At 37.5% G+C, this 14615-nt stretch overlaps 1 protein-coding gene across 2 annotated transcripts in view; it reads right to left on the bottom strand.

Moving 5' to 3' along the window:
* The window catches only part of Fim (plastin-2 Fim), a 95795-nt gene that overhangs the window by 18580 nt on the left and 62600 nt on the right, over nt 1–14615 (bottom strand). For both annotated transcript variants that reach the window (XM_071584038.1, XM_071584039.1), the window contains exons 2-5: nt 4471–4638; nt 2792–3054; nt 1838–2045; nt 884–1038 (exon numbers count right to left, since the gene is read on the bottom strand). In XM_071584038.1, the coding sequence (XP_071440139.1) occupies nt 884–1038; nt 1838–2045; nt 2792–3054; nt 4471–4638 (794 nt within the window). The remainder of the gene's footprint in view (nt 1–883; nt 1039–1837; nt 2046–2791; nt 3055–4470; nt 4639–14615) is intronic.

Below are 14615 nucleotides of genomic sequence, written 5' to 3'. Positions count from 1 at the left end.
GAAGGGTTAAAAAAGTTAAGAGGAACACTGGAAATAGCGTAACTACTTAAAAGGAGGCTACGTTGAAAAATACAAATAAATTGGAAAAACAATTGTCCCACTTATTTGTTTGGTCTGAAAATTTTCAGATTACCGAAGTACATTGTAATAATGAAAGAATTTGGGGGAATTTTTCCAGAACATTCTCAATGAGAGAATTTTAGGTGTTGAGAAAAATAATTACAGGCCATCAAATGTGTTTAATTCCATTAGAATAATAATGATCCCAAAAGAAGCAATTTCAAATTTTAAAAATCAGTTTTTTTACATATACTTCTTTCAAAGAAAAAAATACATTCGCTTTTCAAAAAGTAAGCAAAAGCCATCCTCCTCTGCATGATTACATATCTCAATATTTCATTATTTGCTAGTGACGTAGTTAAACTGATCACTGCTTTCAAAATCCATGTTGAGCATAATTCACAAATTAAAGAGTGAGCCAGATCAGTTAATATTTACTTTCCATGTAAAACATAACATAAGAAGTTATGCCTGAATATATGAAAATTTGTGCAGGGAAAAATATTTTTTTATCACATCAGAGACTTTATTATGTGCAAGTAAAGAAATCATATACAACTACTTGATAAACCTGGCCAAGCAATGCAAATAATGCATATGTGAAATTATCTCTAAAACTATGCATTTTTGAAACTAAATATAATACTTGCAATTGATTTACATTAGCTATAGAAAATATCATCTCCTGTAAACTAAAAATGTCCACAAGATAAATAATCACGTAAGGATCCAAATAGCTCAGTAAAACCCATGCGTAGAAAGTTCTTTAGTTTAATACAAAAACATGGAATATTAATAACTGGGCCACTAGTTTGTGTGTTACCTGTGTACTCCTGCCCTCTCGAGATGATGGTTCACCCATCTTAATAGGATGGCCTCTGGCGACAGCTTCATCAAGTCCTCAATTTGTTCTCCTGTGTTCAGCAGCGTAGTTAATCCAGGACAATTCTCCAAGGTTATTTGATTGAACAATCCAATCTAGTAACAAATCAAAATTAACTAACATTAAACCCTTCATTAAACACACACACAGAAAAAATACTAAAATTTAACATATTTCCCATTAAATGTGAACAACTTCTGCTGGGGTACGCATTCAAAACAAATTACATAGCGTCAAAGGAGTTCCACACATGCACACACACATTACAAAGGAACAACATCCTCGGAAGTTTCCAAATTTTATGCTGTTCTCTGAATTTAAATTATGGCTTATTATTCAAGAAGAAAATTAATTTTTTTAGCAATTGAACAAATATTATGACACAGAAATGTTCAACGCAACTTTGACAAAATAAATATTCAATATTATTTGAAAAACAGAAATACCGAATATATTATTATTCTTTTCGAAATAAATTCAGTCATTCTGGAAAATATTAAAAAATATATAAATGGCTAATTGAGACAATCCCGACCCTTACAGCCCTCCAATTTGTAAATTAAAATGAATACTAACAACCAACCAATGTAATACAAACATTAAATTAGATATATTTAACATTATAATGCTAATATCTATTCAGCCTATTGATCAAGCCTTGACATTTAATCCTCATGTTAAAATAAAGTGAAAGGAGAGAACTGCAGCCAGATCTTTATTTCAAGTTAAGACTCTTTCCCTCAACTAACATTTACTTATCTCATTAGAGGATCTTTCCATAAAAATAATAAAGTTCAACAGAGCTCGATCCAATGGACACTGTCCAAATTATGTTTCCCTTTGGATAAATATTCACACACTAAGGTTATCTATCGTAAGTTTATTCATAGTTACCCTGATAATCTGCCACAGAAGACCAAGCACCAAGTGAGGTGTTCCATTTGCCAAATCATGGGCATCTATGTTCACTATATTGCACCCTATCGCTTGAGCAGAATTAAGCGCCAAAGTCAAATTTTCATGTTTGGTGTACAATGTTAAATTCTTTTTGTTGATTGCCCTCTCATCAATTGTGTCTGGACATGAATGATTGATAATTTTACTGGAATTAAAAATTAAACATTTCATACAATTAGAATATATCATAAGTTGTCGTGGCATATGAATGAGAATATTGTTTACAGTGAATTCATATGGTATGTGGTAAATAACATAACAATTACAACTATGTCAGAAATGAATCGTAGAAAAATATGTTTTCCAAAATCATTATCTACTACCAGTGGGAAATATTTATATATATATATATAATAATATAGTAATATATTATTATATTTATAGTAATATCAAGTGTTAAGACTGAATGCCAGTGTTAACAGTAGGTTCGTGGTTAAATAGATGTGATCAAAATAAGTAGCAAACAACAAAAAAAAATTTCTTCATAAACAAAGTGAGAAACATTCCATCAACAAGTCAATATAATACACTGAGCATGACAAACAAACAAAAATTTGAACTTATCATGGAAATTGCCTCAACTACATTTGCATTTATTGGGTCATTTAGGCTGACAAATTAACTCATCAACTGTCCGGATGATTTAATAATCAATACTTGGTTGCAATGATAGTCAACATAAAACATCCGAAAAAAGAAAAACAAGATAACTTGCAGAATAGCTTCAGAAGTGGTGACTTCTGCTTAGCGACCGAGAACATATAGATCTCTGAACAGGGCCCTTATGAACCAACCCACCCATGCATAGACACGCACCAAAAAACCCTTTCCCCTCCATAGTTCCTCTCTTTCGCTACCACGTTTAACATGCTAATATAATTTAATACTCACCATAGTAAAATTCCATCTTTCACTTTATCATACAAATATTTTCCCTCTGCATCAATAGGCAGCAAGTGGGATAAATCAACATCAATCCCAAGGTTTGAATTAATCCAGTCAGAAAATGCCAACTGTTCTTCCAGTCGCACTGAGTGAGTAGTTCCTTCACTTGAAGCATTTGACATTCCCCCTAATGTCTCCAGGTTCTCCTTTTTTGACACCACTTTCTTGAAGGTACTCCCGACTTCCTTCGCCTTGAGGTCAGAGCACAGCTAAGCGAGTAGGGAAAATAAACAAAATAAAATTGAGTTAGTACATCTAAGAAAAGAATTCATCAGACAAAAATAATTATTATGAGCATTACTGATTACCATTCAAATATTTTAATCCTGAACTACATGTGCATGGGAAATAATTGTAAAAAAATGCAGTTTTTATGATTAAGTTAAGCCTTATTTCCTTAGACTGACAACAGTTGAAAGTGATGTAGGATTTCACAATGACTAATTTAGAATGAATGTCAGGTGAAATGTTAAACTTTTAATATTCCAAGGAGTTGCTAAGGAATTGAAATTAACTACTAACACCAAAATATAGCCCTGCAAGTAATATAAATGAAATATATAAAACATAGAACTAGAACACATCTTCTAACTCTTCAACTTGGGTCAGCATACAGGATACATGTAGAACTATTGGGAATGAACACTACATGAACACAAGAATTACTAATATTTGAAGAAGTACACATGTTCTGTTTCAAATGCAATAGGCAATTCAGTAGTATTTGCACTGAGATCAAAGCATAGGTAAGAAGATGAGGGAAAAATAAAACATTTTTATCAAAGGTATTTGACAGTTACTCTGAAAACATTTCAAGTCAAATAAATAATGTTTCTTTTCAGCTTATTCAATTAACTAAATTGGCATCCTAATGCATCAACTTCACATTTTCATCTGCGGTTTCAATGCTCTGAGTATTCAAAATATTCCTTAACACCTTGGCTCTAGAAACTGATACCAAAGATTCGATGGAAAGATTACAAATTTGGAAGTAGACAGAAGAGCTGAAGAAGTAGATAAGGCTATACAAATGAGATGGCCACCTGGATTGGGCACATTTTCATAAACAATTGATCAAAGCAAGGACCAAGATAGAAGAGAAGATGGAAGGAACGGTCCCAAGTGGAGGCATAACCACAGTCAGGCCACCTAGGGACATATATTCAAGCCAGATGAAGATGAATGTACAGCAGAAGAGCTTCTACTGGAGAAGACAATTTTGGCTAAGGAAGCATGAAAAGTAAGCTTCATTTCTGGACTGGAGCACTAATCACTGGACTGGAGCACTAATCTTGTTAATTTTAAGTACTCTTCAATTCTCTTTTAAGTTTGAAATAACATTTCTTCACAATTTCACTCCAGGAATATTGTTATACTAACTAAAAACCCCTGAATGACACAGAAAAATATTTGTAAACCAGATATACTGAAATTAGCCCAAGTGTGGCAACTTTTTACTATGTACAAGTAATTATATATCACAGCACAATCCTATTCAAGAATTACAAATAGCTGAGCCTCGTATTTACTCGCGACTCAAGAGTCACAAACAAGAGGAAGGCCAAGGACCCAGCACAAATGCTACCACCTCAATGGCAGAGAATACCTTCAGAGAGAGCACTCACCTTCTCAAATTCCTCAAAGGAAAGCCTCCCTTGGTGCTGGGTTTTCCTCTTGTCATCATACTCTTCGATCATTTGTCGTACTTGCCACCCCGGAAGTTTAAAGCCACACACATCCAGGGCAGTTTTGAGCTCCGACAAATCAATGTACCCATCTCCATTTTTATCAATCTGCAAAGTAGAGACACAGGAAAAAAATCAGAAAACACAATACGAGGATAATATGAAATAGGGAGAACTTAAGTTCCTTCTCAATGCTAAAGATTTTCGCTCATTTAAAAATGAAAAACGTTCTCATTGGTCAAAATTTGAAACTCTGCTGAGAGAAAATATTCTGGAGGCCACGTGAATACTTTCATCTTCTGCTAAGCCCGGCGGCATATTAGGGCTAAGAAGGTACATATATTTGACATTTATGTGGCAACTTTTTAAATATGGTCATACACATATCGGTCAATGAGAAACTACATGAAATTCTAGAGTTTTACGATTCATCTACCAGAAAAGAGTTGCCAAATGGGTTTAACAGAATTTTATGGATCACAGAGAAAAATTGATGCATTTAAACCTTAAATTTGTGAAATAACATTGTTGTCGCATACAACCATTCGTCTCTATAGTACAGTTTACTTTGCCACTCAAGAATATCAAAAGTACTGAATTGATTTTTATTCACCCTAATCAACACTCCAAACTACTTTTTTTAAATTCATCGTTCAAAGTTCAAGTCAGGAAGAAATATATTGCATTATCAGTCATAGTCCAAGGGTTTATAGCTGAAGATACCCTGATATATGCAATCTCTTTATAATGTTTTGATGTATTTTATACTAATTGCAAAACATTTTTTCGCAGTTGTAGTGGGCTACCCAAGACTTTGGAAACAAATTTTAGCTTATACTTTCCACACTAACAGCAAAGTCAAAAGGATTGTTTCATCAGCCACACCACCCTCCATGAAAATGGAGAGTCTATCCATCTACTGATATGGATGTCGTGGCCATTCACGCAAACGAATAAACTGAAACAGCCCGAGCATTAATTAAGTGCGTGGCTCTTGAATTCTGCCAACTACATTGAGATGAAGTAGAAAATTTTAAAATGGAAAATTTCTCAACGGAGGAAGTGGTTATTCCACATGAAGAGCTTTATAGACAAGGACTTGACAGTGTTCAGACCCTTGCACGGTCAATATTGAGGTCTATGCTGCATCTTAAGAGATAGCATCTTCATGGAAGGAACTATCAAGTTCAGACATATAGGATTTCCAAGTCGAGAAAGTTAACATTTTGGCCCAAATGAAAGTTTTGCCAATCCAAGTGCATTGCATTACCTAACATCTGGAAGTACGTTTGCTGACTAAGTCAAGAGTGTTGGACAAAAAAAAATGGCTGTAACATCAAACAGTGAACATATCTGAAGCTTGCTATCAAGCAGCATAAGTTGGAAAAGGTACAACACTCATAGCAGCCAAGATAAAGCCAGTCTCAAGAAATTCCACCTTCTTCCTTCAATTGTCCCACCACTTCAGACACATCTACTAGTTTACATCTGCATACTGCAATGCAATCGGCCTTAGGCAAGTTTAGCAATGGGTTGAGTGCTGATGAAAAGTTATTCAAAAGATACCGAAATCATTCCAAAAAGGCACTAAATCTCTTGCCTGCCCTAAGATGCATTACAATTGCTACCTAAATAATGCATGGTGAGTGATAATTCATATCTTTGCCAAGAAACTCTAGGCTCTGGCAAGGGAGGCTGTGAAAGCTTTGGGCGGTAGGTTTTCATAGCATTCCCTTCCACCCATAAAAATGTTAGCAAAACACTCACTTATTTTACTAGAGGTAAAAAAACCAATTCAAGATGAGCTGAGTGATGGACAAACAGTTCTCAATTCAGAGAAGGTAAACATCCAACAAAAAGTCTAAAAGAGCAGTATGGAATCATTCATGAAATATTGGAACACCACATTGGGCTGGCATAAGGGACACCACTTGGCAGACACACACACACACACACACAAGTACTCTTTGCTCTACGTGAAGAATTGGAGTAAAAAGACATGCAACTCACACATGGGATTCTCACTTACTACAAGTCTCATACTAGGAGTACAAGATTATATGTAAACTAGCCCGGATTGGACAAAGGGAAAGAGAAACCACAAAAACCCTCGGATGCAATATCAAGATGAGAGAGGCACAAAAGGTTAATGGATAATTAGGAGGATGATGATAGTGCTCCTCCCTGTAAAGGGAGGAAAATTACAAGTGGCCTATGCTCAAACCTAATTAAACATTCACGGTAATGCCGACATATATTTCTCATTACTGGCAGAAACACATTTAATTATTTTGTCCTGTAGACAGCTTTCACCATCCTTGATCACCTTAACTGGAAATTGTTTAAAATTACATATCTTATAAACAACGCTGTGTCACCATATTAAATGAACATAAAAGTTAATTCACATAGTTTTAAATCATGCTCCAAAACAGAAGTTACTTTTTGTGAATTGTTCCCACTGCCTAGCTTCAATTCATGAGGGATGGAATGGGATGGGGTGGCCACTAATTCACATGCACTGTCCACCACTATGGAGCAGCTGCTTCAAACAAAGTTTTGAGTTTTTCCAGCATTTGCACGTGCTATTGCTCACATTGTACACAAACTGCTGTCAAACTATCCCCAAGGTACCCTCTTCCCACACCAATAAGGCAGCGATGCAACCCTAAAGGAACCCATGGAACATAGACAGCATCACTTTAAACGTGATGGTGGGCCTCAAACACCACAACTTCAGGAACATGGTCATTAGGGATCCCTCAGCCATCCATGCGGGAATAAAAGAGCCTGGACTTTTTAGCATAGTTAGCCTTTGTCCTACCTTGGGTATTGCTAAAGGAGCCTGGTGGGATTGAATAACCAAATGGACACTGCGTCCCACCAAGCTGTGTAATGAGAAAAAGCTTGACTCCAAGCCATCCTCACTTTTGCACGGGATGAATTGAAAGTGACTGCTGCCAAAACAAAAATAAACTTCATTCACATTGGATATTCTGGACTTGCATATCTCATTCCCAGCTTCCCTTTCAATAACTCGGGCCTTTCCAATTTTCACCAAGTTTTTGAAGAAAGAGAGTTCCCTGAATGTTCCCCTATTATCTGCTACACAGTGGTAACGACATTCTACATTTGCTTCCATGCATTAAAATATTACTGATAAGTTCATTACAACTATGCAGGATTTGGTGCATTCAGCTATTTAAAGTAAATTGAAATGTATAGGTGGATACCCTAGGGAATAATGGGAATGGATAATGGAAACTCTAATGACACTATCCTAAATTATCTTGCATTTAGTTCAGCAATGTCCGTAAGGCTTCTCAGGCAGGATGAGGGGGGAAGGGTGGGTGGGGGGGAGGGGAAGAGCCTGCACTGGAGTACGATTTTTATTCTTTTAAACCTCTATTCATTACTGCTGAAATCATCTTCATCCGTAACACTATACACTCAACTATTTACAAATGCCTCGAAAGGTGGCATGTTGATATCATTCATAAGTCAAGGAAATATTAAACTTGGGTTACGCTTATGAATTGACTGACTTCAATGGATATCAGAATTCAGAATTAAAATCAATTCAAGTTTCCATTTTTTCCCTTTTCAGTCATTAAAAAATAAAATATCTTCAAAAAATTATATTCCATAATTTCAATCCTGAACTCATGAGGTGGTATTAGTCACAAAATAAATGCTTAAAAATTTTATTTTTTCCAACTGTGCCATTTTCTTATATTGTTGACCACAAGAACACAAAAAATGGGATACCAATATCTTTTCTGTTGTCTCATCACCACAATTCTAAACTTCAACTCTCCCTCCCGTATGAACATATGGCTTCGGCATTGATGGATTCACACTCATACCACATCAGCAACAAAACAAACCACATCAGCATCACATCTCTCCACATCAAATCGTGTCAACACGTAGCTGGAGGCATTTATTTTTGGCCACCGGCATACGATAATAACCTCAAAATAGAGGAACTAATTTTGTTTTTTTCTGTCATGCTACAAGAAATGCTTCAAATGAAATAAATTTCATCTCATCCTGAGTCTCTAAAGGGGACATTTCTATGAAACAAACTGTTGTAGTTTTCACAATTATCTCCCATTAAATGCTGCTAAAACCATTTAAAATACAAAAACAATTTCAGACAACAAGGTCAGAATTTGATTTTCACTATTTCTCCCCACTTAGACAACTTTTTACTCTCATTTCAAAACCTCAATAGAGAAAACATAAAAGCCATTAAATGATTTAATTACAAGTATGAATTTTGTGAATATCCATTAATTGTTCAAGCAAAATGCAATTCCAGTATATTATTGGAGAGGAATATTGGTCTAATCCCAATAAAATAATTGGATAAATATTCTACCTCACTAGAGACCAGTCACGTATTCCATTTAAGGGGAAATTTGACGGAAAATACTATATTTTTGTTGCATTTATGCCATGGTTTGTCATCTCAAGGTACTGAAAATTTTCACTCCCTTTTGTATCGCCACAAACTTCATTCTGTTCTGCATGAGAAAATAAAAGTCTAAATCAATTTTAAATAAGAAATTTGACAGTAATTTCAAAAACAATCTAAAATTGAACTAAAGTTCACCCAAATATAATAAAAATATGATTATTTGAAATTGGTGGCATGAGGAAAGCTTCAGAACAATAACAAAATATAGTAACAATTCACTGAAAAGCTTGTAATATTAATGTTTTGCCATGGACTCATTTGGTCAACTTAGACCTACAAAAATACAAACAATTTATAAGTTCAAGGGAAATTTAATTTGTTTTTCAAAATTTTAGCTTTTTCGCGCCGACGGCGGAACCTTTTTTTATGTTTCCTCATTATTTTTAGAACAACGCATCATTGCAAACCTTCTATCAGATAGAAAACAATTGTACGTGTAAAAAAGGGAGTATTTATGTACGTCTAACTCCGATTTCAGAGATTGGTGGCTCTTCAGCTGTAAATGCATGCCGTAGGCCCGCTGAATACCGGGAAGTTTTGACGCAAACTTGAATCAATGCATGAAAAAAGACATAAAGGGTATGTTGCCTCGAATACAGAATAATGATGAGAAAGACCATTCCCAAGTTTTTATTTGGATTCGCTGTAATTCATCGGAATCATCCATGATCGCCCGGTTAATTGCCTGGACGCTTGTATCCATTCTTATAACATAAAGTTGTCGCGGTGGATAAGTTAGCTTCACGCGCAGACCTAAATTAAGTGTAACGAAACGAAATGCGAAAGGAGCCTTGGAGAACTCTAAGAAGTTCATTTGAAATTGAAGTCTTCAAGGCGAAGTCCAATCACTCGATCCATCAATCCTCATTTTCGAACTTTTCCAATCCATCGCCCACTCTAGCACGGCCATGAACATGCAACCTCATGCCCGCGAGAGTTTCACCCCATGGAGTGAAGTCTTCTGTGTCGGCCAGGAGCAAGGGAAAGCAGTGGGGCATGCAAGGTGTAGGATGAAGGCGACGCGCTTCTTTTAGCACGGAGCGCACCTTACACCGACAGTGCAAATGAAAAGAAGTAAACACGCAGCGAAGTTAAAAAAAAACACCCCATGACCGGAAAAGGAGTCACAGTCGACCGGACGCCATGCCAAACATGTCTCCTGGCATCCGAGGCACGCTGCATCCACCAACAGCAGTTTGCTTGGAGCGGTCTTTGGTCGACTTCGCACTACTTACTGATTAGCAAATCAAGAGCACAGCAAAATTTCTCTCTCTCAAGTCCCGGAGTAATTGCCACGCTCAGCGTAAATAATTGCATGCTAGATCGAGGAGACTACATGCGTGGGAGGTCGTCTCTCATTAAGATTGGACGTCGGCTAAGTAACAGACGAAGGGCTCGAGAAGAGTATACAGTGCCAAAGCATATTTGCTGTATAACTTTTCTCCACACCGTGTGTGTGTCAAGACCGCCAAGTGCTGTCCGACGCACCAGGAGTGCGGGAAAATCTAGATATCTCCGAGAGGGTTCCTCCCGAAGCCGAATGAAAAGGGGGGGAGACGCGAAGGTCGTGCGACGAGAAGTGGGAAATCAGTTCCATTATGATGAGAAAATCCCAGGTTATTGTGGAGAGAGAGAAGGTGTGTATGTGTGTGTGAGAGAGAGAGAGTAATCGAGTACGCACGTCGTTATCTTCCCATCACATACAATGGCCACAATGTAATACGACGCATTCCGAAGAAATGCTATGGCATTCGCCGCAACTCAACTTTCGTCGGACCCGAAGGCCATGTAATTAAATAGCGGGTACGTCGATGCAGAGAACATATTACGTGCATTAGGAAATACATCGCAGGGGAGAGAAATTATGGAAGCGTCTCAAGATGTGGATTTATCAAACTGCTCACACATTGGCGATTTTAGCCACTACCATCATCATAAGGTGGTAACTTTGGGCTGTATATCGATACATGAACCTTAATATTAAGTTTTATACATCGACACAACCAGTATAAATTTGCCTTTAACACTGCGTTCCATGGGCGGTGATACCTCAAGTTAAAATTACAACTTTCCCTCGATCATATCTTTCGTATCTCCCGCACTACGAATTGATAACAAGTGAATACTTAACTGATGGAAGAGGACATCACTCCGTTCCCTTCGCATCGCGAAAATAACACAGTGAACGAGTTTCTTTTCCGTATTCCGCCTACACTTCGCATTGTGTTCTGCTGCTCATAAAACCACACACCTTGGTTTTGGCCGGCATCGTTCGGATTTTAACTGAGGAGTCTGCGGTCGGTGGCAAAATGCTGTACCTGCAAGATAACCATGCCGCCGCAGCCCAAATATCACTGAAAATCTACATAGAAGAACGAGTTGTAGCTATGCAAAATGCTGGAAAATATAGAAAATATCCCACAGATTTCCTTGAGCTACCCTGACCATGCATTGTCAAGTGTGCCACGCTCGAAATAATCTAAAAGAGGATTGGAGGAGCTGAGAGTGCCATCAGCACAGAGATAATATTATTAAATCGCTTAAATGAGCGCAAAAATACTGAAAATGATAATTGAGAAATTTATGCAAGAGGTAAAGATCACCGTAAAAAAATTAGGAGAAATATCGTTCCAAGAGAATCATCAATCAAGACTAATTACGTGGCGGCAGTTTTGGCATTGGACTAAAAATAATTATTGCAACATTAAGCATGTCATCACACCGCATAAAAACCATAAACACAGTAATCAACCCGAAGGTCGGTTTAGTAGGTGATGGTAGAGATCACCCAGTGCTAAGCCCTATACGGCGTGTGAAAATTCACACATCAGGGTATGTAGGGGGGCCAGTTGCTTTCCCTGTGCCGGCTATGGTTTCCCAGGAAGACCTGGTACCCGAAAAATCACTTCAGCTTGGGTGGAGCTGCAATCGGGCTGAAAATGGTTAGCGAACAAAGAAATAATACCATCCATCCACTAGGATCAGGACCCAAACCTCAAACCACTTTAATAGAGAAGACTAAAGGAACTAAGGAGAACAAAATGGAAATTATCAACCTTGCTTCGAACATCTCTTACAATTCGCACCATTAGGACGTACATAAATAACTACCATCAAATTTCCGCAAATTGTACTTGACAACCTTCTTTACACCGCAGTACTTTAACGTACTATATTAAATTTATTATTTTGGTGGATACGTCCCATGGAATGAATATTTAATTCTCGTGAAACCAAATATTTTTACAATTTCAAGATTTACGTATTCACGCCACGCTCAGCTAAAAAACCCCACGTGTAAACTATCATGAAACAATCCCTCACACGAAGACTTCTTATGAAGAAATGGTCTCGACCTAGGAATATATTTTTTCAAAAACCTCAAGATGAGATTTTAAAAAGTCGAAGGATGACCATTGCTTTTGAAAGAAGGTAAAAAAGGTATTTCGCTTTGAATTTACCGCGGTCAATGTACACTCAACCATGAACAACTGGGAAATGGACACGTATCAAATTTGAAACATTGGAGCAGAAGGTAAAACATTTTTAGTCCAGGATAAACACCCAGAAGAGCTGTTCTGCTGACTTAAAGAAATGTACTGAGGACAAAAATATTACCGAACATTAAAAGGACACTCGCATGACACCCTGAACTTTTTCAGCCATCCACTTCGCCGAACTCGGAGAAAGAATACAGAGAACTCTCAGCAGATCCACAGTACAGCGATAGTTTTTACAAAAAATTTGGAAGAACCCAAGCATCCATTCCTTTGGTGGAGAGTTACATAACGTCTAATACTTTTCGGCAAGTTTACTTCTCCAGCATTGGTGAATACGTCAGATATCATAATGGGAAAAATATGAAATGTATGACTGCAAAAATCAGTGGTGAGAGTTCAATCCATAAGTTACACAACAAATTATGCCACAAAAAAGTACTATACATAAAATAAAAAATAAACATGAAATACGCCTCGCCTGAATCGCGGATAGCGAATATTTTTAAAACATACAATCAGAATAAAACTTTCTAATCAATAAGTTAAAATATTAAAGCTTAGAATACTTCAGAAGAGAAAACACCATTACTGAATTCAATTCCATCCACAGCACCCATTAAACCATCAGGCTTTGACACTCTTTTGCCCATGAACGAGATTCCGTTGCATGGCCAAATGGGAATGAAATCAAATAGGCGGGTAGCAAACCCACATGTTTACAAATTATCCGTTAATTATAAAATACTTATACAACTCTCCCTTTTATTCTTATTTATTATTTGTGAAAAAATGAGGCTTCATTAGTTACTGAACATAAATGAAGGAACCCATACATTTGGGCCTTGTATAAGAGCCAAAAATTCCCGCTAAACCACACGTTTATACGAGGCTAGAAAATTACTAAAAATTTATAAGGCACAACACACAATAAACATTATATATCAGTCGACAGCAGAAACAATTATCGATTAGTTTAAGTTCTAGGTCGTACATTTGAAATTTGCTGCTCCGGAGCTTTACCAACGGAGATGAATCCTCTAGTTTTCAGACGCGTGGCAGTGGTCGCATCACACACACGACATTCCCAATGTGATACAAATTGAGCCAAAATTCCTGGTAAATGCATCTCATTGGAGGGAAGAGCGTATCTTTTTTACTCGACTGCCAAAAATCTACACAAACCTGGAAACCGTTAATACATGTACGATGATTAAAGGCGATATGAAAGCGTAGTTCCAGGCGAGCAACTGCCCGGGGTCGGATCATTCTGAGCAGCTTTTCCACAATTCGCAATCCAAAACAAGTTTCAAGAGCACGACTGACGTGTCATCGCCCTCGTCCTTTGACCCCACACCACACCAAAATGTCGCCGGGGACACACTCCACGAGCCACATGTGGACCTCCTCAAGACAATAACCCAGCCGCGGACTAACTTCCGTGAAAATGTTTCACGGCGGTAACGACCCCGGAATTCTTCGATTTTTTTTGTACGAGCGTAGGCTGAAAACTAATGCACACATACTTGTACACCACAAACAACATGGCCTTTAGAAGCACTCCTGGCGGAATGTGGAAGTAACTACCCCTCAACATGCATGCGTACGTTTGAGGTTGTTACAGTCATTCGGTGTATTTTGAGAAGCGGAAATATAGAGACGTGCTCTAGTGCTCTGTCAACGCGAGTTAAACAGCTTTTGCCTTGACTTCATCGTCCGAGGTGTAATGATTACCCTTAAGATGTCTCTTGAGTTGAGGAAAAAAGGAGGGCTTTGTTTGTTCTCGTCTGTGAGTCGGCGTGGTGCTCATCGTGCACAGATTTTACGGTATCCCAATTGTTCAATAATGAAGCCGGCACGTACCTTAAATTCCTATATGGTTTGCGATACGCTTTTGAGTGATTCGCCGGTCATTTCGAATCAAATCTTCGATGAGTTTGCGATGTTGTCAGACGTCCGCTGGGTGTTTCATGAACAATTATGGCTTTTCCAGGTTCGCAACCACGATATTTTACTACCCATCGTATTACATTAGACCTATCAACAGTATCGCCACCATAAACAGCCTTTAAGCGACGATGAATCTCAGTAGGAGTTACTTCTTC

This window comes from Hetaerina americana, unplaced genomic scaffold, assembly GCF_022747635.1.
Source record: "Hetaerina americana unplaced genomic scaffold, ioHetAmer1.1.p SCAF_16, whole genome shotgun sequence".
Classification (NCBI taxonomy): domain Eukaryota; kingdom Metazoa; phylum Arthropoda; class Insecta; order Odonata; family Calopterygidae; genus Hetaerina; species Hetaerina americana.
This window is presented reverse-complemented; position numbering and strand designations above follow the sequence as displayed.